The sequence below is a fragment of the Nomascus leucogenys genome, chromosome 4 (assembly GCF_006542625.1).
Source record: "Nomascus leucogenys isolate Asia chromosome 4, Asia_NLE_v1, whole genome shotgun sequence".
Lineage (NCBI taxonomy): Eukaryota > Metazoa > Chordata > Mammalia > Primates > Hylobatidae > Nomascus > Nomascus leucogenys.
The window spans coordinates 28,816,935-28,843,533 of NC_044384.1; the positions used below are offsets into that span (position 1 = coordinate 28,816,935).

Sequence of the window (26,599 nt, forward strand, 5' to 3'; positions counted from 1 at the left end):
ACTCGGGAAGCTGAGGCAGGAGAATAGCTTCAACCCAGGAGGTGGAGGTTGCAGTGAGCCGAGATTGCACCACTGCACTCCAGCCTGGCTGACAGAGCGAGACTCTGTCTCAGAAAAAAAAAAACAAAAACAGAAGAAACAAAACATAATCCAATTATATGCTGTCTGCAAGGGACACAAATAAGTGGAAAGTAAAAGGATGGAAAAACATATACCACACAAATTGTAACCAAAAGAGAGCCAGAGTGGCTATACTAACAATAGACAAAACAGACTTTAAAATGAATGCTGCTACTACAGAGGACATTTTACAATGATGAAAGGGTGATTCTATTATGAAGATATAACTATTATAAATATAGACATACCTAACAACAGAGGTCCAGAATACATGAAGCAGAGCTAACAGAATTGAAGAAGGAAAGACAATTCAACAAGTTGGAGACTTTAATACCCACTTTCAATAATGGAGGAGACACTAGACAATAATAAACATGTGTCTCATGTTTCTCCTTGTATGATTTTATTGAAGGCTGGGAAATACAAAGAAGGTAAAACCAAAACTGTCACTCTTGCGTCTTTTTTTCCAACTCTAGCGAAAGGCTAAAGGAAAAGGCTAAAACGTATGTTTAAATGAACTATGCAGTTCATTTAGAAGTGCTTTGGGCCAGGCACAGTGGCTCATGCCTGTAATCCAAGCATTTTGGGAAGCCAGCGCGGATGGATTGCTTGAGCCCAGGGGTTCGAGACCAGCTAGGGCAGTATGGTGAAACCTCGTCTCTAGAAAAATACAAAAATTAGCCAGGTGTGGTGGCACATGCCTGTAGTACCAGGTACTCAGAGGCTGAGGTGGGAGGATCTCCTAAGCCTGGAAGGCCGAGGCTGCAGGGAGCCATGACTGTGCCACTACACTTCTGCCTGGGTGACAAAGTGAGATCCTGTCTCAAAAAAAAAAGTACACTTTGCCTATCCTTATTGCCAAAGATAAATGGAGTTGACTATACAAGGTTGTACTGCCTATTTCCTATCTAGATTTAAGGGACACTCAAAAGTGATTTATTTATAATGCAGAGTAAAAAATAAAACGATTAAATAATTTTATGTATAGATATTTATGTTAACAGTTGATTAAGTTCTTAAATTTGCTAGGCTGGTGTTAATAAGTGAAGCAAGCCTGTGATGACGACATTAGTTTAAAATGAATGGCTTGATTAGTTTAGTATTAAGCAGAAATGATCACCTTCTCATCTACTCTTCTACTTTCTCCATCTCCCTTTGCCACTTCTCCCAAGTCTCCCTTTTTCTCATCTATGCAACTGCAATTCCCTCCCTCCCAATTTACATAGCAGAGGTGTACTTCCTCCAGCTGACCCTGAAAGATCCTGAACTATTTTACTTTAGGCACATGCGGCTTCTCCACATGAGTCAATATTGACACAAATCTCTTAAACAGACACTTGAACATTCAGGTAAACATGCTAGGGGGCCAGTAAAGGTGCAAAGCTGGGAGTCTCATCAGCCACTGGAATTCCAAATCCAATGGCTACTACACTATTATGCACCCATATATTTATTATACGGCTTACCAAACATTTTAGAGATATATTTATAGTATACTTTTCCCAGTGTTAAAATTGCATATAAAAGTACATGCTATAATCTTAAAAGTAAGTATATTTTTAAGAGAATCATGGCCAAATAAAAATAGATGATAGAGGCCAGGCACAGTGGCTCACGCCTGTAATCCCAGCACTTTGGGAGGCTGAGGCGGGTGGATCACCTGAGGTCAGGAGTTCGAGATCAGCCTGAGCAACATGCTGAAACCCTGTCTCTACTAAATATAGAAAATTGGCCAGGTGTGGTGGCACATGCCTGTAATCCCAGCTACTTGGGAGGCTGAGGCAGGAGAATCGCTTGAGCCTGGGAGCGGAGGATGTGGTGAGCCAAAATCGCACCACTGCACTACAGCCTGGGCAACAAGAGTAAATCTCCATCTCACCAAAAAAAAAAAAAAAAAAAAGATGATAGAATAATAGGAATGTGATTTTTTAAATCTTTTATTAGTCATATTATTTGTATAAATAAGAACCAGAAGAAAATTCTAAATTTATTAAAGAACTAGCCGGGAGAAGTTAAAATATAAACAAATAAATTAACAAAACCCTCAGAGAACTAATAACCAGAAAACCAGAGTTCCAGATACAAAGCTTGAGCATGTCCTTAAATCTTAGTGATGGAATCTACAAGATAAAGGAGTTATTATTATTATTTTTTTTGAGATGGAGTCTCACTCTGTCGCCCAGGCTGGAGTGCAGTGGCGCAATCTCGGCTCACTGCAAGCTCCGCCTCCCGGGTTCACACCATTCTCCTGCCTCAGCCTCTCTGAGTAGCTGGGACTATAGGTGCCCGCCACCACGCCTGGCTAATTTTTTTGTATTTTTAGTAGAGACGGGGTTTCACCGTGGTCTTGGGGTTTCACCATGGTCTCGATCTCCTGACCTCGTGATCCACCCGCCTCGGCCTCCCAAAGTGCTGGGATTACAAGCGTGAGCCACCACGCCTGGCATGATAAAGGAGTTATTGATTCTCTTCTTTAACACTCCTTCTCGAATTAAGTTAATGGTTTGCACAGGTATTTACTATGTACTTAGCTCTTTTAGTTTTGGCAATCTATGGTTCATTATTCTAAATAGAGTCCATTAGGATATTTGAATTTGGCTGAAATAAATTAAGAATCTGTAGTAAAATCTCTTCACAATCTTACATCTTGAAAACAATACTTGGTTTAAAAGAGATGCTTAGTAGTATTACAGGAGGAACTAGAAAAAGAAAAAAACGTAGATAGCAGGAGTTATTTGAGAATTACTAGCTTATATCAATAGTGTTCAGGTGTTTTTTTAAAAAAATTTCAGGACTCCTATACCTTTAGCCCACTGGGTCATCAATAAAAATGTTGGCATCTCTCTTGCTAAGGCAGCCAACACAGAGGCAGGAAGAACAAAAGTGAAAAAAAAAAAATTGAGGGTAGGAGGCTATGTACATAGTTTAGAGTTGGCTCATCTTGTAATCAAACAATTGTACACTTTTACTGTTGTAATCATAATAAACCTCAGCCTGAATCCTTCCCAAATTTCTTGTTTGAGCACTCTACCCTATGGAAGCATTATTAAAGTGTAAAAGAAAGTATCACTTATAGCTACCTCTAAAAGCTTTAAATCCACACTAAAAATGAATAGCCAATTCATTTATTATATATTTTCTCATCTCTCTGATTCAACCGAATATTTATTTTCTGGTACTCATTTCATACTTTAAAGCACATTTTATCTGTATCTTTAAGCCTTGTACAATCTAATATAAGACATATCCTGAGAGTAATAGAAATAATCTAAGACTAAAACAACTCTTTAATACAAATCAGACTCTTTAATACTGATTTAGGTTTGTAATGAGAAATGTAAGATAGAAGGCAAATGGTTCAGGAGATAGAATCCATTTATACACATTTATATGCAGGAGATAAAATGCATTCCCTTAACCTCAATACGGATAGGCACTATGTAGCCAGTGCCTCACTAGCATTCAAATCCTTGTTTAGACTTCTGAAAATGTGTTGAGATGAACTTGCACTAAAAAGGGCAAATTGTAACTAAGTGGCAAGCTCTGTTCATCACAAATCCACAATTATTCACATCACATGTTCTATGGCTTATGTCGTTTTGGTATAGGAATTAGGTGTTAATACATAAATGTGAAATAAAATATACTCATTGTATTAGCCCATTCTCATGCTGCTATGACAAAATACCAAGACTGAGTAATTTATAAGAAAAGAGGTTTAACTGTCTCACAGTTCCACATGGCTGGGGAGACCTCAGGAAACTTACAATTATGGTGGAAGGCCCCTCTTCCCAGGGTGGAAGGAGAGAGAATGAGTGCTGAGCGAAGGGGGAGGTCCCTTATAAAACCATCAGATCTTGTGAGAACTCACTCACTATCACAAGAACAGCATGAGGGAACCACCCCCATGATTCAATTACCTCCACCTGGTCCTACCTTTGACACGTGGTAATTATTAAAATTCAAGATGAGATTTGGGTGGTGATGCAGAGCCAAATCATATCACTCAACTGAAAACTTTTTAATGTAATTTAAAATTGTTCTTGGCCGGGCGCAGTGGCTCACGCCTGTGATCCCAGCACTTTGGGAGGCTGAGGTGGGCGGATCACGAGGTCAGGAGATCGAGACCACAGTGAAACACCGTCTCTCCTAAAAATACAAAAAATTAGCTGGGCATGGTGGCAGGCGCCTGTAGTCCCAGCTACTAGGGAGGCTGAGGCAGGAGAATGGCGTGAACCCGGAAGGCAGAGCTTGCAGTGAGCCGAGATCATGCCACTGCACTCCAGCCTGGGCAACAGAGCAAGACTCCATCTCAAAAAAAAAAAAAATAAATAAATAAAATTATTCTTACTTTTTTCCTTCTTCTTCCTCCTATTCTTATTTTAAAAAAAAAACTGCTAAATGACGAGTTAATGGGTGCAGGAAATCAACATGGCACATGGATACATATGTAACAAACCTGCACATTGTGCACATGTACCCTAAAACCTAAAGTATAATAAAAATAAAAATAAAAATAAAAAAATAAAAAAAAAACTGCATCACTCAATTTTTAAGAGTTTGTAAGATGAAATGGGCTTTGTAATGCAAGCCATGAGGAGTGGCTGTAAATACAGATGAAGCTTCACTTGCTCAAAAAATGATAAGAAAACACATAAATCAGCACATTGGGAAAAGAGGTGTGAATAGGGGTATTTCCTAACTTGTTTTACAAGAGTAGGTAACAAAACTCCTATCTAATCCAAACTTATTTTCTGGAAACAAAACCTATGTTTAATTATCTGTGAAACTCTGAGCACCAATCATGTCAGATTTTGTTTTCCTATGTGCTCACTTGTTTATGCATTCATCCATCTATCCAGCATGTACTGAGGCTCTGTGTGTGCTAAGTACTCTGGGGTAAGATAATGAGGATACAGACTAAGATATGGTCATTGTCCTCAAGGGAGGAATGAGATAATTCCAACTGAGTATGATACATGGTATTGACAGAAGTGAGCACAAGAATGCTCAAAGGACAGGGGAGTAACTCACCCAGTGTGGTGAGGAAGTAGGAAAAAGGGTCAGTGAAAACTTCCTAGAGCAGTGGTCCCCATCCTCTTTGGCAGCAGTGACCAGTTTCATGGAAGACAATTTTTTTTTGAGACAGGGGCTCGCTCTGTCACCCAAGCTGCAGTGCAGTGGCATGATCTCACTGCAACCTCCACCTCCTGGGCTCAAGTGATCCTCCCACCTCAGCCTCCTGAGTAGCTGAAACTATTGGCATGCACCACAGTGCTTGGCTAATTTTTTTATATTTTTGGTAGAGACGAGGTCAGGCTGGTAGAGACCAGGCCAGGCTGGTCTCAAACTCCTGAGCCCAAGCAATCCATCTCAGCCTCCCAAAGTGCTGGGACTACAGGTGTGAGCCACCACAGCCAGCTGAAGACAATTTTTCTTTTTCATGTCTTAGTTGTTATTGAAGTCATTGATGATAGTTACATTTTCATGAGTTTTTATCTTGTTGACTATATTTCAGGGGGTGGGGAATGGTTTCAGGATGAAACCATGCCACCTCAGATCATAAGGCATTAGATTCTCATAATTAGCATGCAACCTAGATCCCTTGCATGTGCAGTTCACAATAGGGTTTGCACTCCTCTGACAGGAGGCAGAGCGCAGGTGGTAATGCAAGCCATGAGGAGTGGCTATAAATACAGATGAAGCTTCACTTGCTCAACCACTGCTCACCTTCTGCTGTGTGGGAAAGCATGCAGAGCTGAATTTCAGAAAATTATGAGAAAAGATAGCCAAATGAGCATGGGGAGAAAAGAAGAAATCCAATTTTGTACTTGTATAGCCCTTTAAATGTTTCCAAATGCTATTACCTATATTATTTACATGAAAAAACTAAGGCCTAGAGAAGTTGAAGGGTTTGCCAAAGTTTCATGGCTAGTAAATGGTAAAGCTCAAATTAGCACCTAAACTCCTGCTTATAACCTAGCATAATGGTGTCCCACCTTTTAAAGTGTAAGAAATTTTGGCCAGGTGTGGTGGCTCATGCCTGTAATCCCAACAGTTTAGGAGGCCAAGGCAGGCAGATCACTTGAGCCCAGGAATTCAAAACCAGCACAGGCAACATGGCAAGACCTCGTCTCTACAAAAAAATACAAAAAGTAGCCAGGCGTGGTGGCACGTGCCTGTAGTCTCAGCTACTCGGGAAGCTGAGATGGGAAAATCACCTGAGCCCAGGGAGGTCAAGGCTGCAGTAAGCTGTGATAGTGTCATTGCACTCCAGCCTGGGCAACAGAGTGAGAACCTGTCTCAAAAAAAATAAAATAAAATGAAATAATACTAGGTTTCTACTTGGGATAATAAAAAAGTTCTAGAACTAGATGGTGGTGATGGTTGCACACTAAATGAATTTAATGTCACTGAATTGTATACTTTTAAATAGTTAAAATTGTCAATTTTATATTATGCTTCCTTTACCACAATAAAAAAGTTTTATAAACAAAGAGCAGCTATACCTTGAGTATACAGTGATTATAGACATACATTTCAAAAGATTAAGAATTCAATACTGCCTTTAATTACTATTTTATTAATTACAGCAGCAACGTATCCTTAAAAATAATATTTACAAAAATGTGAAAAGTTATTAAGTCTACAATGTTTGAAGCACAAACTAGATTTCTTTACATGGTAAGTTCCTGAGGAGTCTATAACCCATGAATTTGGAATCACTGGTCTATGTTCTTTAAACAAAAATAAACTCTTCCTGATGTTTAAGGGGTTTCCAGAAGTGGTCCTTCAATGATGTGACCATACAGATGCTATTCAATCTTAGGGATTTCAGAAGGCCAGAATGTTAGACATTCTTTTCTTTTTCTTTTTTTTTTTGAGATGGAGTTTCACTCTTCTTGCCCAGGCTGGCATGCAATGGCACGATCTCAGCTCACCGCACTCTCCACTTCCGGGTTCAAACGATTCTCCTGCCTCAGCCTCCCAAGTAGCTGGGTTTAAAGGCATGCTCCACCATGCCCAGCTAATTATGTATTTTTAGTAGAGATGAAGTTTCTCCATATTGGTCAGGCTAGTCTCGAACTCCTGACCTCAGGTGATCCACCTGCCTCAGCCTCCCAAAGTGCTGGGATTACAAGAGTGAGCCACTGTGCCTGGCCAACATTATTTTCTTTAGGGAAGTATGGTAATGCACTTAGACTACGCTCCATCTGCAAACTTGTTTGCCACTCAACGTACTTTATAAATTTCTTATGATCTCTAAGTCCCCAGAGTAGGTAAATAAATTATTTCCATAAAGATAAAATGTAAAATAAAACCAATATATTTATCAAATGCACTCATAGCGCTGTCAAAGATACACAGAAGCATTTGAATGGTCCCTGCCCAAAAGGAACCTGAAATATAGTCAAGAAGATATAAACTCATGAAAATGTAACTACCATCAATGACTTCAATAACAGCTTAAACCATGAAAAGAAGCACAAAGAAACACATATTGATTACTTGCCACAGGAACAGGAAGAAACTACTACGGAGTTTCAGAGAAGGGAGTAATTACTCCAGTCCATGGTGGTGTAAAAAGGTTCTACAGGAGAAGTGGATTTGTAATGAGGTGTGTCTTAAAGAGCAAATGAGATTTGGAGAGGTCAGGCACAAACAAGAGAGGATCAGAATATCCTTCATTAAGCTTCATTTAATGCACTAACTGCTTGTTGAACTCATTCTGTGTCATGTACCAAGAATACAAAGGTGAGGTGCTCTGTGTGACCCATGGTCAAATTCCCCTTTGTAGGCCTGAAACCCCTCAAAACTTACCATACGATAACAATTAACAATTAACTATTTTCCCTGATAGTGGGAAACAAATGGGACTGGCAAGTTTTTTTATGACTGTTCTTTTAAAATAAGTCACACCTTTCATTTGAATTTACCTTTCCCCAAAAGGTAAATTTCATATATTGCAATAAACTCAATGTATCCTCTTGCAAGCTTCTTGTAAAAAAAATCTCTTCCCAGAACTTTTACTTACTATTTAATATTGCCACTAAAAAACAGACAGGCACTTGTCCACTGAACCAAACATAGATGAAGGATGAAGTCATGACTGGATCTCAATATTGCACGTCACTTTTGTCACAAGAGTATAATAAAGAGCCAGGAGTCTATTTTGAAGCAGTCATCTAATCATTCTAATCAATGGGCAAAATTTTTTGTGTGCAATGGTTTGTGTCCAAAAAGATAGATGGAGGTGGGGTGATGTGGACTTTACATAAAGGTTCATTTCACAATTTTGACCCTGCTTTCCAAGGGCCTAACTGATTAGCTCAGGGTGAGTACCTGATATGAGCTGGGGAAATGTAACTATCTCACACGTGGCCCAAAGTCCTGGCCAAAGCACTATTCCGGGATTTTTTATTTTTTATTTTTTAAAGCTAGAACTAGGAATCAAAGTCAATCCTTTTCTGGTGGTAAAAGTCATGAGGATGAAATTGAGGAGGTATAAAGCAACCACGATTTTGCCATGTGGAGAAGCGTGAAAATTTCATGTAAACAACTATCTCTGAACAACCTTAGCATAAAGCTACAAAAATATGTCACAGCTTATCAGTCTTAAATATATCAAACTTTAACAGGAAGAGAGAAAATGCACATTGATATTAATGTTACTAACCTTGTTTGTTCTTGGATTCAGCATAAGTGGCTTGCCTTTTTCTTTTATGTGCAAATGTCGACATGCCAAAGTACAAGTGGTGGAAACTACTCTTAACCGGGACAACATCTTTTCTTTCACCTGAAAAAAACAAAGCAAATAAACCACTGAAGAGAATCATATTATAGGCCTGCATGTCCATCAGGTATCAGTTTTCAAAACACATTTATGTTTCCACAGGCTGCAACAGTTTTAAAAAGGTAACAAGAGGCGAAGGTGAAAACTTACTTTTTCTGATAACACTCTCCTGTTCTTGGGAAATAATCACTGCTACTCTTTAAGTAACACCTACTATGTATCAGACACTGCAAAAAACATTTAACCTCTTTCTAGCCACAGAAGTGTGGCAAGGTATGCATCTCCCACTTGTAACAGAAACACATTAAGAGGTTAAGAAACCAGGTAACATAGTAAATAGCAAAGTGAGTTCCATTTTAATGAGTGAGAGTTTAGCTTGAAGGTGGAAAAGTAAATAATAAGAAAGTAGAGACACAGTCAGAGGAAGAAAAACTATCCTGATTCTTAATCTAGACCTAGAATTTTAATGGACTATGTTCAATGTTTAAATTTAATGTACTAGAATTTTTTGTCTTAGAAAACCTGTTATTTAATATAAACAAATCATATAAGTTGGCTAGAAAACATATAAAGTAATTGTATGTAATTACTTTATATAAAATAATGTATAAAATAATTGCATCCATCATAAACGTGGATATTTTTAAAGAGAAAACTATATATTAAATCTAAAATATTTAGTGACAATAGTCTTCTACTTACCAATTATCTCACCAAAAATCAGAATTTGAAATGCCTATTTATTTCTTTAAACATTACAAATCATTGCAATGATTATGCTGTTAAGTTTTTTAAAATGGATTTCTATTTGTGGAGAAATCCATGATATGTGTGGGGGGGGCAGCAAAACCATTTACATAAGGATTTTTTTTTTTTTTTTTGAAGCTCATATACCATAAAAGTAACCATTTTAAACTGAACAATTCAGAGGCAATTCAAATATTCTTTTTTTTTTTTTTTTGAGATGGAGTCTCGCTCTGTCGCCCAGGCTGGAGTGTAGTGGCACGATCTCAGCTCACTGCAAGCTCCACCTCCCAGGTTCACACCATTCTCCTGCCTCAGCCTCCCGAGTAGCTGGGACTACAGGCGCCCGCCACCACACCTGGCTAATTTTTTTGTATTTTTATTTTTAGTATATAAGGGGTTTCACTGTGTTGTCCAGGATGGTCTCAATCTCCTAACCTCGTGATCTGCCCACCTCGGCCTCCCAAAGTGCTGGGATTACAGGTGTGAGCCACCATTCCCGGCCAAAAAAGGGATTTTTTTTTTTTTTTTTTTTTGAGATGGAGTCTCTTTCTGTCACCCAGGCTGGAGTGCAACGGCGTGATCACAGCTCACTGCAACCTCTGCCTCCCAGATTCAAGCTATTCTCCTGCCTTAGCCTTGTGAGTAGCTGGGATTACAGGAACCCGCCATCATGCCCAGCTAATTTTTTTCCTGTATTTTTGTATTTTGTAGAGACAGGGTTTCACCATGTTGGCCAGGCTGGTCTTAAACTCCTGACCTCAGGTGATCCACCTGCCTTGGCCTCCCAAAGTACTGGGATTACAGGCGTGAGCCACCACGCCCAGCCAAAAAGGGATGTTTTAAATGTGTTGCTTGATCACTTATTCCTGGACACTGAAACACTCCAGTTTGCAAGTAACTTTGCTGAAGTTGTTTTCTGCCTCCCATACCACTTCCATCCACCAACCTTTGAAATCAAGTGTGATTTGATGTTTCAAGACCACTTGCATGAGGCTTAGAGTTTCATCAACACATCCATGTATGGATGGTAAGCCTGATATTAAATATGACGCAGTCAGGGGTAGAAGTCCTTCAACATTGCCAAGAATGTTTCACTCATATTAAATAGTCATGGATGTAATTTAACTGTAAATAATCAAAGCATGAAGGACATAAATGAAAAGAATGTGTGAATGATTTAAAAGGTTTTCTGTTTTTTTGTCAAAAAAGTGGAAAACACTGTACAGGTAGCCAGGCCAAGACAGTAGGGATGGTTTTGTTCACAGCTTCAAAGAAGAAATTTAAGAATTAATTGTGGGACTTAAGAAAACACTGACAAAGAATGCAGAAAATGGGAAGAGCAGAAAGAGTAAGAGGAAGAGGCAGCAGTAGAAAATCTTCAATGTATTGTTAAAAAAATGATTTAATTTCTGAATATGTTCTGTCAGTAGAACAAAACTACAAAATCAAACGTAGGAGATTTGAAACCCTTTTAAGAAATATTTGAGCTGTACAAAAGACAGTAAGACAGAAAAATAACCAGTAGCTGAGCCTACACAAAACTTTTGAGTCAAACACAAGCCAATTACTTCCTCAGTTACCAAGGCTGACTACTGGGGAGGCATCAAACTCTAACAACTTCCTGATGGCCTTTTCAGGGGAAAGGTAACACAAATTATTGAAATTATGTATTTTGCTCATCTGAATGGTCTTATTCATTAAGCAGGTGCTACATCATTATCCTTATCCTTTTTCATTGCTGGATTTTTATCATAGTCATAATAGTGTAGTAAAAATAACCATGATGAAAAATGAGTGTTCAGGTTTCTTTTTAGAAATTAATTTATGCTACCATCTTGATGCTTTAAGTTCAAAATACCATAAAATTACAATTTTGCATATACACTCTTTATTACTATTATTCTGTATATTTATGCTTATTTTATAATAAGTATTGAAGCAAATTTAAAGGATTTTTTTTTTTTTTTGAGATGGAGTCTCACCCAGTCGCCCAGGCTGGAGTGCAATGGCACGATCTCAGCTTGCTGCAACCTCCGCCTCCCAGGTTCAAGTGATTCTCCTGCCCCAGCCTCCTGAGTAGCTGGGATTACAGGGGTGCATCACCATGCCCAGCTGATTTTTTGTATCTTTAGTAGAAACGGGGTTTCACCATGTTGGCTAGGCTGGTCTCGAACTCCTGACCTTGTGATCTGCCCACTTCGGCCTCCCAAAGTGTTGGGATTACAGGCGTGAGCCACTGCACCTGGCCTTAAAGAGTAATTTTTTACTATACTTTTCACTTCATGACTCCACTGAATTGTTTTTCTTAGAATAAAAAAGCAGCATTATTTTGGGCCCATTTACAACAAAGATCTAAAGCTGCAGATGATATAACTGCCATCTAGAAAATCTGAGACAATCAACTGAAAAAAATACCAGAACTAATAAGAAGACTTCAGCAAAGTGGCTGATTATATCAGCAATAATAAATTAAGATATGTAATAGGATAAAGGATTCTATTTACAATACTAATACAAATTATAAAATACCTAGGAATACACCAACACAGAAACTAATAGACATAAATAAGTCCTAAATATATAGATAGAAATACCCATTTCTGGATGGGAATAGTCAACAGTAAAAATATCAGTTTCCCCTCAAACAATCCACAGTTCTAAGGCAATTCCAACAAAAATTCCGAGAATATTTACAGAGTTTTATTTTTTATTTTTTTAGAGACAAGGTCTCATTCTGAGCTCAGGCTGGAGTGCAGTGGCACAATCATAGCTCGCTGCAGCCTTGAACTTTATGGAGCTTTAGACTCAGCTTAAATATATATTTGAAAGAACAAATGTGAGAAAATCCAAGAAATGTTGAAAAAGAATAGGTAGAAGGATTTGCCATTACAGTTAGCAAAACCTTTCAAACAGATTAAAGATATTAACATTTTTTCAAAAAGTAAGGAAACTATAAAGAATTACGAGCCCAGGCCGGGTGCAGTGGCTCACCCCTGTAATCCCAGCATTTTGGGGGGCCGAGGCAGGCAGATTGTTTGAGTTCAGCAGTTCGAGACCAGCATGGTCAATATGGTGAAACCCCATCTCTACCAAAAAAAAAAAAAAACAAACCCACACACACAAAAATAAAATTAGCTGGGTGTGGTGGTGTACACCTGTGGTACTAGCTAAGGTGGAAAGACTGGATGAGTCTGGGAGGCAGAGGCTGCAGTGAGCCGAGATTGTGCCATTGCACTCCAGCCTGGATGACAGTGAGACCCCATCTCAAAAAAAAAAAAAAGAATTATAAGTCCAATTCCAGATGGGCCTCCTGGTGTCATGGAGTAATGGGTCTGTGACTAGTGCCCCCCACAAATTTGTGTGATAATGAGACACCATACACAAACACCACCCTTCACTGTCTACGGCAACAAGAGTCTTCTGCTATCTTAGCCTCTTCGTGGGAGTGAATTTTTTTGGGGATCACGTGGAACCACAACTGTGCCATTTAAAAAATACCACTCATGTCTATGGTATTCTAAACCTGCAAAGTTACCTCTGGGACTTTCCATGAAAAAGGCTTATTGGCTTAGGTGCTTATGGAATAAATTAATTGGCTGTATTTATGAGAAAATTTTGCAGAGACCTCTCATCTTTTCAGAGACCTATGAAAAGACACAAAAGGAATATAGCAAGCAGAATTCAGATTTAAAACAAAGTAAAACTCCTTTGTATGCTCAAACTGCCTGCTTTGGATCCCCTGTGGGATTTATAAAGAAGGCCACTCCACCTTGTAGTCTGGTAGTTCAGATTAATCTTCCTTGGTGTCTCCTCTGACACATCCAAACTCCTTCTTGAAAAAGCTTAAATTCTCTCTATTTGAAATAAGCTACTTTAAAAATTGTTGGTAAAATAGGAATGTCTCAAAATTGTCAGTATTAAATATAATTCAGACATTTTTGCCTTGGGTCTACTGGTCAGATTTACACAGTTTCTTCTACCTATTTTAAGGTCATCAAACTACTGCTCCTGAGATATTTTAAATATTCGTTTGATTTGCCTGAGCTTATGCTTTTGGTTTTGAGCCTTTAAATTCTGCAGTCTACACAGGTGACCATGGTGAGGCCCAGGTACATACGTTTATCTTCAGTACCTGGGCCACCAGCTGCAGGGCAGAGCCAGGATCAATATGGCCCTGCCCTCCTGGTCCAGCAGTGCCTCCTGGCCATGCTAGAAGGGGTCGAGTCCTCCAGACGTAGTCTTAATAGCTCTGTCCAGAACTCTGTACCCGGTACATAGCAATTAAAATTGCTTCCTACTAGGTTTTATACTGGAAATTAGTAAGAGTCAAAATTGTAATATATGTAATTAAAACAACTAGATATAAAGAAAAACAATTCTTTTACAAGAAAGGCAGGATGCTTTTTGGTGAGGAAGGTTATGAGAAAGACAAAAGATGTGCTTTTTTGTTGAAAAAAGGAACTCTGTCTAGTTTAGAGGTTATTTAAAGGTTTCATAATGAAGGAAAAATGATATAGATAAAACTAAATGGATAAAACAAGTTGGGGAAGAAAAAAACCTGAAATAATTTTGTAAGTAGTTGTAAAAAATTTACAGAAATCTTATGTTGTGTGGTCAAAGCTGACTGAGATTGAATTTGTTTGTAAGGTTTTATTAAAATTCACTTTAATAATAATACATTGAGGCCCTGCATAGTGGAGCATGCCTGAAATCCCAGCACTTTGGGAGGCTGAGATGGGTGGATCACTTGAGCTCAGGAGTTCGAGACTAGCCTGGGCAACATAGTAAGACCTTGTCTCTACAAAAAGTATAAAAAAAGAAAAAATAATAATATATTGAATTTGGTTTTCTCTTCTGAACAAGATTTTTGTGTAGTATTAATAAAAAATAACAAAAGATTGTAGTTTGCCTTTTGAGTAAGCTGCAAAACAGAAGAAACATTCTATTTGCATCATGCTGTCTTTATTAGGCCTTTTTATTTTTTATTTTTTTTTTTTTGGACAATGGGGTTGCTTTTCTATCAAAGAGTGAGGATTCTTGATTTTTGAAATCTCTTGATTTTTGAAATCACTTCAGCTGAATGAATATTATTTTATTTCATCACAGTGACCTTGGATACTATTTTTGATCAAGTGTTTTAAACCTTTGACATAATTAACAGGCTTCCCCAAATCAAATTTCAAATCCTAAATTACGTCTTTTTGACCTTAAACTAACTATTAGACATTCCAAAAGGGCCCGTGGAAGTCCAAGGGAAACATATTAGGCTTATTGGGCATGTTAAATTATATGGGAAGCATTGCCAAATAAGAATAATGTTTAACCATTTCCTAGAGTCCCATTAACATGAACAGGTTAATATGTGTTCCAAAACTGCATGAGAGTCCTAGAAATCTGATACGTCTTAGGAAATGTCAGTCATAATTCTAATGCTAAATTGTTGTATGTCACAAAAATAACTAAATTTTCTTGTCAAATGTATCATTATTATTATGAACTCTTATCAAATCTTTAACCATGGCCCATTTTTAAGTCTTCTTATCCACGGTAAATTGCTTTATTCTAATACGTCTTCAAAAAGATCCCCCTTTATTATAAAGGATACAGATGAAGAGCCAGATAAAGAGATGTAGAGGGCAAGGTATTGGGGGCAAGGGGATGCAGAGTTTCCATGCCCTCTCTGGACAGGCCACTCTCCCAGCACCATGTGTTCAGCAACCCAGAAGCTCAGCAAATCTTGTCGTTCAAAAGTTTTATAGAGCTTAATGTCCAGAACCCCCTTCCCCAAAGCTCATGGATAGGGCTGAAAGTTCTAACCCTCTAATCGCTTGGTCTTTCTAGTGATCAGCCATACCCTGAGGGTGCCTAGGGGCTCTACCCTAAGTCACCTTAGGTGACTAGCACACACTCAGGTGTGATCAAAAGGGGATCATTATGACAAAAAACACTCCTATCATGGGGGGAGGGGATTAATGGATAAAAATATACAGCTTGACAGAAGGAATAAGACCTAGTGTTAGACAGATCAGTAAAGTGACTATAGTTTATAATAATCGTCTGTACATTTAAAAATAGCTAAAAGAAGAACTGGAATGTTTCTAGCATAAATACAAATATTGAAAGTGATGGATATCCAGAATACACTGACTTGATCTTTACAAATTATATGAATATATTAAATCATCACATGTACCCTGAAACTATGTACATCTATTATGCATCAGTTTAAAAAAAAATTTTTTTTAAAGACACTCCTATCATTCAGGAAATCCAAGGGTTTGAGGAACTCTGTGACAGAATCAGGAAGATCAATATATTTAGTATAACACCACACTATTTAATACATTGTTATGACCCTGATACCCTTTATAGAGCTTCCTTCCTAAAGCATTAGAGTATATATCATGTTACCAAGCACATAAACCTTAAACTAAATAGTGCTTTATTCTGATTAGATTTACACACTTAGATTTTCCTTGAATCACAATTATAGTTATCACGAGTCTTAGACATCACCTAGTTTAAATATCTTAATTTAAATGAAAAAAAAATAAAGCCCAGAGATAGAAATGGACATGTCCAATATCACTCAGCTTACTAGTGGTAGTCCAGCGTTTTTATTGTTTTCCCTTCCTGTTCCAAATTTTTCAGCCTCTGAGCCTTTGATTCTGTTGTTTTTGTTTCATAAATATATTCCCTCCCATTCCTTTCTAAATCCCATTTTTCAAGACAAAATTTCATTTCATATATTTTCTTTTCTTTTTTTTGAGACAGGGTCTTGCTCTGTTGCCTAGATTAGAGTGCAGTGGCACGATCACAGCTCACTGCAGCCTCAACCTCGGGGGCTCAAGCGATCCTCCCACCTCAACCTCTCAAGTAGCTGGGATGACAGGCATGTGCCACCACGCCCCTAATTTTTGTGTGTTTTTTTTTTTTTTTTGTAGAGAAAGTGTTTCACCATTTTGCCCAGGCTGGTCTCCAACTCCTGGGCTCAAGTGATCTGCCAGCCTCAACCTCCCAAAGTGTTATGATTACAGGTGTGAGCCACTGAGCCTGGCCTCATTTCTTAATTAAGCAATTTATCCACAACCTAACTTCTTATATAGCTCTTTAGTTATCTATTTCTGAATTCCATTTTTTCACTTCAATTATTTTATGTCTATATTTCTATTTGGTTCTGTTTTATGGTCACCAGTTCATGCTTCATAACTTTAAATTCTGGCTTCATTAAATATTTATTTTAAAGACCTTTTCTAATGTCTTTAGTGCCTGGATATAAATTTCCAGTCTCTTTCATGGCATAATTTTTGTCTATAAGCTCACTTTGCAATCTTTGATGGTGGTCCCATACACGTTGCGTGTTGTGGAAACCAACCCTTGGAAGTAGTTTTAAGTTTGCCTCTATATGAGATCCTGAGGGTTTTACAGGCTAAAACTAGTTTCTACATTAGTTTCTGTGTTAGATGGTTACATACCTCGGGTAGAATTCCAAAGCCAAATTCAAACAAGTTAAGGCTTAGGATTCTACTTATGGTGTGAGATGCATGGTTTAACTCTTGTCTCAACCTCAGTGAGGATACAGTCTTCATTTATGGAGAGAAAAGTGTTTCCCCATTCTCAGCTTCCCAAAATATACCTAATTTTGATTCTGAAGATTGAACAGGCCTTGGGAACTCAGTTTCCATCTCCTGGCAAGCAATAAACACTTCAGATCCTAAGTAGTATTTATGTACTGTATTTGTTCCTTGTCTACCCATGGAACATTTGTCTTCAGTCAAGCTCACTGCTATAGGTTCTTTCTTCATTCCTGCATGTGGAGATTTCTCTCTTCCTTTCAAACTCGGCTCTGTGTTGTTTCAATTTTACTTACCATCTCTGTGTTTTTAGAGCAAGAAAGGGAGATTTCAACATGTGACTAATCGATCACTTTAAACTGGAAGTTGATTCAGTTTAAACCTATATTATACTTATTTACTCATCTATTGAGCACCTACCACACGTCAGGGCTGGAATGAGGCCTAGGGTTAGTATTGCTCTCATATTCTTACTTAACACTATAGGAATCCATGTCTTTTTAGCCGCTATGAAACTTACACCATCAGATTTGGTTTTCTTTTTCTTTTTGAGACAGAGTCTTGCTGTCACAGAGGATGGAGTGCAGTGGCACGATCTCGGCTCACTGCAGCCTCCGTCTCCTGGATTCAAGTGATGCTCCTGCCTCAGCCTCCTGAGTAGCTGGGACTATAGGCATGCACCACCATGCCCAGCTAATTTTTTGTATTTTTGGTAGAGACAGGGTCTCTCTATGTTGCCCAGGCTGGTCTCAAACTCCTGGCCTCAATTGATCTGCCAGTATTGGCCTCCCAAAGTGCTGAGATTACAGGTGTGAGCCACTGCGTCCAGCCAGATTTGGTTTTCTCTAGGTAAACATCAGAAGCATTAAACAGAATCTATTAAATCACCACCATGCAATATTCTCTTAATGTTCTATTACCAGGAAGTTATAAAGTCCTAAATAAAGCTCTCCTTCGTGCTTTTTAAAAAGAACTATAAACATGAACAAAACCAAGAAAAAGAACTTGGCCAGGTGCAGTGGTTCACACCTGTAATCCCAACACTTTGGGAGGCTGAGGCAAGTGGATCACTTGAGGTCAGGAGTTCAAGACCAGCCTAGCCAACATGGTGAAACCCCATCTCTATTAAAAATACAAAAATTAGCTGGGCAGGGTGGTGCGTGCTTGTAATCCCAGCTACTCAGGAGGCTAAGACATGAGAATCTCTTGAACCTGGGAGGTGAAGGTGCGCTGAGATCATGCCACCTTCCAGCCTGGGCAATGGAGTGAGATTCCATCTCAAAAAAAAAAAATATCTAACTTACTCTTTCTCAATTTTAAATTAAAAAATAGACACATACCTGTATAGGCTTCCCAAGTTTTCCTTTTTTTTTTTTTAATTTTAAATTTGTGTGGGTATATAGTATAAATATATACACACCCACACATATATAGAACCAGCATTGTGTACTTATGAATTGTCTTCACTATCTGAATCTAATAATGGATATCTATTAAATGTGTACAATCTAGAAGAAGAAACAGTGGTAGAGCCTGCTTTGAGCAAACCCCATTGATTTTATTTTTAAGAGAGAGAATTTGCTATATAAGAGAATTCTTAGGCCGGGCGCGGTGGCTCACGCTTGTAATCCCAGCACTTTGCGAGGCCGAGGCGGGCGGATCACGAGGTCAGGAGATCGAGACCATGGTGAAACCCCATCTCTACTAAAAATACAAAAAAATTAGCTGGGCGTGGTGGCGGACGCCTGTAGTCCCAGCTACTCGGAGAGGCTGAGGCAGGAGAATGGCGTGAACCCGGGAGGCGGAGCTTGCAGTGAGCCGAGATTGCGCCACTGCACTCCGGCCTGGGCGACAGAGCGAGACTCTGTCTCAAAAAAAAAAAAAAAAAAAAAAAAGAGAATTCTTCACTGGATTTCTTTAAATAGCAAGATTTTTCAGGCTATTTTTAAATTTTAAGTTACTCAAATTTGACTTTTATACATCTTTTCAGGATTATCTTGCATAAAAGGTCTATGTCACTTTATTTCCATTTATTAGTGTACTGAAGAAAGTATCAGCAGTTGGCTCTAAAAGTACAAATTATATATACGTTTCTACACTTTTAAAAATTATTAATCAATATCATATGACTAATAATGTTAATTATAGCAGCACAGTGTTAAATATATATATATACCAAGTAGCTTTCTCCCCAGAATCCCCAATATGGTGACAAAAGTATTATTAACAAAATTGGGATGGTTGATACTCTGCTAAGTGGCAAAAAAAACCTATTTAAATTTTATAAATTCTCATTTAAAAAAAGTTTTATTATTATTATTTTTTTAGAGACAGTATCTCACTCTGTCACTCAGGCTGGAATACAGTTGTATAATCACAGCTCACTGCAGTCTTGAACTCCTGGGCTCAAGTGATTCACCTGCTTTAGCCTCCCAAGTAGTTGAGACTACAGATACAAGTCAATGTGCCCGGCTAATTTTAATATTTTGTAGAGCTGGCGTTTGCTATGTTGCCCAGGCTGGTCTTGAACTCTTGGCCACAAGCAATCGTCCGATCTCAGCCTGTGAGTTGCTGGGATTAGAGGCATGAGCCATCACACCCAGCTAAAAAGAAGTTCTAAAAGAATTCGTCGTATGTTTGTGTGGCTCTTCCAGGAGAGAGAGCATTATTTACTATAGTTAAAACTTTGGGCCTGGCGTGGTGGCTCACGCCTGAAATCCCAGCACTTTGGGAGGCTGAGGCAGGCAGATCACCTGAGACCAGGAGTTCGGGATCAGACTGGCCAACATGGCAAAACCCTGTCTCTACTAAAAATACAAAAAATTAGCTGGGTGTGGTGACCGGCGCCTACAATCCCAGCTACTCAGGAGGCTGAGGTGGGAGAATCGCTTGAACCCGAGAGGCAGTGGCTGCAGTGAGCCGAGATTGCACCATTGCACTCCAGCCTGGGCAACAAGAGCGAAACTCCGTTTCAGACACACACACACACACACAAACTTTGGTGATTAGTACTGCAAGGTAGGCAAATCTAAAATGGTATGGAATACATTTTGGAATCAGCAGTTAAGATCAGGTTTCTGATATATGAAATCTTCTATTTTCAACTCCTAGTTAAAATCTTGCTCCTATCAAATAATGAATTTGGGCCTGGTGCATTGGCTTATGCCTGTAATCCCAGCACTTTGGGAGGCCGAGGCGGGTGGATCATGACATCAAGAGATCGAGGCCATCCTGATCAACATGGTGAAACCCAGTCTCTACTAAAAATACAAAAATTAGCCGGGCGTGGTGGTGCGTGCCTGTAGTTCCAGCTACTCAGGAGGCTGAGGCAGGAGAATTGCTTGAACTCAGGAGGCAGAGGTTGCAGTGAGCTGAGATCACGCCACTGTACTCCAGCCTGGTGGCAGAATGAGACTCTGTCTCAAAACAAATAAATTTAAAAAATAATGAATTTGGCTTGTATATAAAGATAACACCACCTCTCAACTCTACCTCATAGAAAACTGTGATGATAAAATGAGAGAATATATGCAAAAGAGTATTATAATTAAAGATAAAACATATATTATTCAAATTAATAGAGAACTTAATTTTATTAGCAAGTGATAGAGTAAAATAAAATATAAAAGTAATTTTAATAGTGTCTTTAGTAGGCATAATTAAAAAAACAACCTAAGGAATAAAACAATCTTTGCCGAAATCGGAACTTAGTACACTTACAGACAGAAACAGACAGGTGGGCTTAATATCTGCTGGAGACAAGACAGAACGGGGAAAACACACACCTAACTCCTTATGTTACACAAAGATGATAGAAGGAGAACTGTAGGAGCGAGTGAAGTAACAACAGGAAATAAAAGAAGGTGGGGATTCTAATTTTGAATAACTAAGTAAAATCAAGCTATTTACTGGAGAGTTTTTTTGTTTTTTAGACAGAGTCTTGCTCTGTCACCCAGGCTGGAGTGTAATGGCACGATCATGGCTCACTGCAGCCTCCACCTCCTGGGTCAAGCAATTCTCCTGCCTCAGCCTCCAGAGTAGCTGGGACTACAGGCACCCACCACCATGCCCGGTTACTTTTTTGTACTTTTAGTAGAGATGGGGTTTCACCATGTTGGCCAAGCTGGTCTTGAACTCCTGACCTCAGGTGATCCACCCGCCTCGGCCTCCCAAAGTGCTGGGATTACAGGTGTGAGCCACCACACCCAGCCAGAGAGTTTCTTGAATACTGGAATATGCCCGTGGTTTCTTGCCCTGGTATGGTCACTGCCTTGCCCTTTCCATGAGTAAGCACGGACAAAAGAACTACCTCAAACAGGGAAGCAGTGGAACTCACTCTCTGGGTGGTATTTATAAACTGGACTGGGACTAAAGTTGTTAAGACATTGGCTGCTGGAGCCTATTCTCCCTGGCCCCCTACCTGGGGGGAGAAGGAAATAGTCAACACCTGAGAAAGACTGTTCACAGGAGACCAAAACCCTAGACACTGTTCAGTAGAAAGAGCTCATGACAGGGCAACAAGCACAGGCTTTGCGGTCAGACAGACTGGAGAGTGAATCTGGACTAGACTCAGCTAATTACCAGTTCAGAATCAGTTGTGTCACCCAGGCATTCCCGAATGATCTCTAAATTGGTGTTAGTTTAGGACATGTTTTTGACAGGTCTATGACCAAATGAGGAAAAACTAACACAATGTAATATAGTTTTTCATAATATTAAATTTATTCTGTTTTTATGTTGTAACTATTACCTTCCTACCTTTGTGGTGGTAAAAATGTCCCCTTTTTAAGGAAAGGATCAGGACAGTAGATTGCAGTAGTTTTTTTGTTTTTTTGAGACAGAGTCTCAAAAATCACTGTCGCCCAGGCTGGAGTACAGTGGTGTGATCTCAGCTCACTGCAACCTCTGGCTTCCAGGTTCAAGCGATTCTCCTGCCTCAGCCTACCGAGTAGCTGGGATTATAGGTGTGTGCTACCACATCCAGCAAATTTTTGTTTATTTTTAGTAGAGATGGGGTTTCACCATGTTGGCCAGGCTGGTCTTGAACTCCTGACCTCAAGTGATCCATCCACCTCTGGCTCCCAAAGTGCTGGGATTACAGACATGAACCACCGCACCCAAGCAGATTGCAGTAGTGTTTAAGAAGGTTCTCAACCTTGACAGAAATAAAAGTTGGAGATCCTACGTCTGGTCCCAATTGTCCCACACACATACGGTTTTTTACTTGCTGGTGAAGTCCAACAGTCTGGAAGCCACTGACTTAGATGTTTCATTTTTCTCATCAATAAAGTGGGGGAGGGTAAACTTGCAGAATTCTGTGAAGTAATGTTGATATATACATATTATTAATAGTGTCAAGCCTTTAGAGTTTTACAATAGCATCTCTATAAAGAGCTTGACTCCTTGACCTCAAAGTTTGCTTTAAAAAACCCATACGAAATAGTCTAGCTGAGTGGTCAAAGGGCAAGTTCTGGAGTCAAACTGCCTGGATTTAAATCCCGTGGTGAACACCTGTAATCCCTAGCACTTTGGGAGGCCAAGGTGGGTGGGTTGCTTGAGCTCAAGAGTTCCAGGTCAGCCCAGGCAACATGACAAAACCCCATCTCTACAAAAAATTTAAAAATTAGCTGGGGGTAGTGGCACACACCTGCAGTCCCGGCTACTTCGGAGGCTGAGGCAGGAGGATGGCTTGAGCATGGGAGGTTGAGGTTGCAGTGAGCCATAACAGCACCACTGCACTCTAGCCTGGGTAAGAGTGAGACCCTCTCTCAAAAACAAAAACAAAACAAAATAAATCCTGGCTTTGCCATTTGCTAGCTCTGTGATGCTGAGTAAATCACAACCTCCCCAATTCGCATTTTCTCATCAGTAAAATGGGAACGTTAAACTACAAGACCTATTTAATAGGCTGTTTTAAGATTTAAATTAGATAATCCATTAAGATGCTTATCACAATGCCCTCTAGGTGCTCTAGAAACACTAGTTATCATAAGCATTACTATTAGTAGTTGTAGACTAAGGTGGTCACAAGGTGCCTACTAAATGCCTCCTAGTTTCTGCATCAACATCTTTTAATGATCAAATTAATATGAGGCTACAAGGATAATCATGATTAACATTTATTCAAAATATTTCAAATCAAATCTAAAAGTCAAGAATGAGAATCTGGATGGCATACAGATACAGGCAACATCAAATGTCATCCTAAACAAGTATATACAGAATATATTTTTTATCACTTTTGAAATTTGTACATATTGATCAAAGGAGGTATAATATGCCGCCATAAAATCAAAATCGTAACTTTCAAATAAAATAATTTCTAATAAAAGTTATCTTTTTATAAAGTCAATGTAATTTTTATTTAGTGTGAATTTTGTCCTGTAACATTAATCCTTAGTAAATATAGGTTTTAACGTTATTTGTGTTTTAAAATATGGCTAGTTCACCGGGCGTGGTGGCTCACGCCTGTAATCCCAGCACTTTGGGAGGCCGAAGGAGGTGGATCACTTGAGGTCAGCAGCTCGAGACCAGCCTGAAAAACATGGTGAAACCCTGTCTCTACTAAAAATACACACACACACAAATTAGCCAGGCATGGTGGTGCATGCCTGTAGTCCCAGCTACTGGGAAGGCTGAGGCAGAAGAAGTGCTTGAACGCGGAAGGCGGAGGTTGCAGTGAGTGGAGATCGCAACATTGCACTCCAGCCTGGGCAACAAGAGCAAAACTCCGTCTTAAAGAGAATAAAATATGTCTAGTTTGTCTGAAATTCGCCAAAATCAATTAGAGTTTTTAACTTAATATACAAATTATACATATATAGCTATATAAGTTTTTAATTTTACAAAAGAAGTTCCCAAATGGTAAATGGGTTTTTTCCTTTATGAATATTTTGTTTTCATAAATATATTAAAAGACAAAAACATATAAACACCCTCTGAGGGCGTCATCCATAAGCAGTTCTCAGGCATAGCTATTAAGCATAAATATATTATTCTCAAGAGAATATTTCTACAGAAGCATAGCCCAACATTTCCTATTAATGCATGATAAAAGTCATATTAGGAGCTAGGCGCGGTCGCTAATGCCTGTAATCCCGGCACTTTGGAAGGTCAAGGTGGGTAGATCACTTGAGGTCAGGAGTTCGAGACCAGCCTGGCCAATATGGTGAAACCCCCGTCTCTATTAAAATTACAAAAATTAGCTGCCCTCAGGTGATCCACCCACGTCGGCCTCCCAGAAGGGCTGGGATTACATGCGTGAGCCACCGCGAACGGACTATATGTATGTTTTTAAAAACAACTGTTTCTCTCATCTAATTTACGGAATATTTGTAAATTGAAAATCAAAATTATGGGTACAACATCGCAATTAGCTTAACAACATGTCCAATGCTTAAGGAGCATACACGTTTACGGGAGTGGGGGTGGAGGATGCAGCTATGAAGTTAGACCACTTGAGTTTGAATCTAGGCTTTGTCACGTTAAAACTGTGGTCTTAGGCAAGTTACTTAACCTACCTAAACCTTAGTTTCCTGGTTTGTAAACTGGAGACAGTAACAGTATCAACCTCAAAGGGTTATTTTGAGATAATCCGTGTAGAAACTAGCGCTCTGCCTGTCACTAGCAATTAATACATGCTACTATTGTTATCGTTATCAACTGCAACACTAACAGAAATAGCAATGCTATTAATCTCTTTGCTTAGAGGTGATAGCAAGCATCAGGAAGGTAAATCCACAGACAGAAGATGATAAAACGTTTTGTAAGAAAGCACGTGTTAATTTGATCACGCTTCTCACCACAAGCAACGTAAATTTTCTAGACTTATCTCCGGAACCAAAAAAGAAAGTCGAAACCTAGGACCACCTAGGTAACACCACATGCAGAGATAGTTATCGCCAGCGTGAAAGAAACACCTGCCAATCCCAGTCCACAGACGGCATTTCATAATAGACGGAATCGGTCCAATCTTAGAACTCTCCAGCCCGCAGCAAGTCTTTTTTTAAAGGGAGGAGCCACACACACAGCCTAACTCCTGCCGTTAACTCGGCCCGACTGAATAAAGGAGATACACTTGCCAAAGGGTTTCCAGCCACAGAAGTCCTTTTGTGGAGGGGTGCAGAAAGAGCGAGAAAGAGATGCTGGCGTTTGGGAGGCCTAGGGCCTCCCTCGTTCCCGGGCGAGAGCGGGGCGCCCCGGCACCACCGGGCGGAGGAACCTAGAAATCGCGCGCCGGGGAGAGCCGCGGCCGCTGGAACCTGGGTCGCCGCGACGCAGCCGGTCCCTCGCCCTCAGCGCGGACTCCGCGGGCCGCTTCCCTTCCCCCAGCCCCCACCGCCAGGCCGGGACCGGCGGGGGCCGCACTCGCAGAGGCCGGAGGCGCGGCAGCGCTGTGCTCTCGGGGCCGAGCCAGGGGAGGCCGGCGCCCGCTCCTCTCCCGGACCCCCGCCCGGGCCCCACCGCGCCGGGCCTTACCAGAGGTCTCGCGCCGCGACAGGTGGTGCAGCCGGCAGAGGCCGCGCCCTGCCGCCCGCCCTGGCGATGCTCAGCTCCGGCGCCGCCCGGCCCTCCCCTTCTGCGAGCCTCCCGGAGCCGCCGCCAGCTCAGGCTCACACTGGCGCGAGCGGCCCCACACCCAGAGGTAGCCCAACGAGCGGCCGGGTGAGGGGAGGGCGCGAGGAGCCGGCCAGGCGCGGGGCCGGGAAGGCGCGGCCCACGGTGGAGACGGACGGGCTCGCGGGCCAATGGGAGGCAGGAACCGGTCGGAGGGGCGGGCTCCGTCTGGAGGCTTAGCTGCCGGCGCCGGGGTTCCTGCCCTCCCCGCCTTCCTCAACCCAGCTCCTGGAGGTTACGGTTCGGAGGCGGGGCGGGCGGCCGCGTGGACGCGATGCTGAGGATGTGAGAAGTGCCGTGTAGAGGAGGAGAAGGAGCTCCGCCGCTCCCTGAAGGAAGCTGGGGCTGGCCGACCGCGCCCCCAGCACTCCTGGCCCAGGGTTCCCAGTCTCCGAACCCGCGGAGGCCAGGGAAGCTGGGAGTTGGGGTCTGTCCCGCCTGAGCCACAGAGGAAGGGGGAGGACGGGAGGGCGGGAGACGGCAAAGGAAGAAGGAAGAGGACCCAGGAAATGCAAGGCTTCTGCACTTCAGCGACGCTTTCACTTTCCGAGCTGTTTTGTGTGCATAGGACTTGCTCTTCTGCAGAATTCTTTGCCACTCCTCATGGCTGCTGGCAAGGTTATTGGCCTGCGGTGAATTTACCAGTCACCTCCAGTGTCACAGTCACCATAAATAGATGTTCAATGTTCTGCCTCAGAAAAGCACCGGAACACTTAATTGTCTTGTCCTTGAAAGCAGCAGGGACCGT

General features: G+C 40.6%; 1 protein-coding gene across 2 annotated transcripts in view; it reads right to left on the reverse strand.

Moving 5' to 3' along the window:
- The window catches only part of ME2 (malic enzyme 2), a 69,450-nt gene extending 43,485 nt beyond the window's left edge, over positions 1–25,965 (reverse strand). For both annotated transcript variants that reach the window (XR_004029624.1, XM_030810409.1), the window contains exons 1-2: positions 25,714–25,965; positions 8,798–8,917 (exon numbers count right to left, since the gene is read on the reverse strand). Coding sequence is in view for 1 of the 2 variants with exons in the window: in XM_030810409.1 (XP_030666269.1) it covers positions 8,798–8,905 (108 nt within the window). In the remaining variant the exon portion in view is untranslated. The remainder of the gene's footprint in view (positions 1–8,797; positions 8,918–25,713) is intronic.
- Between the last annotated feature and the right edge of the window lie 634 nt (positions 25,966–26,599).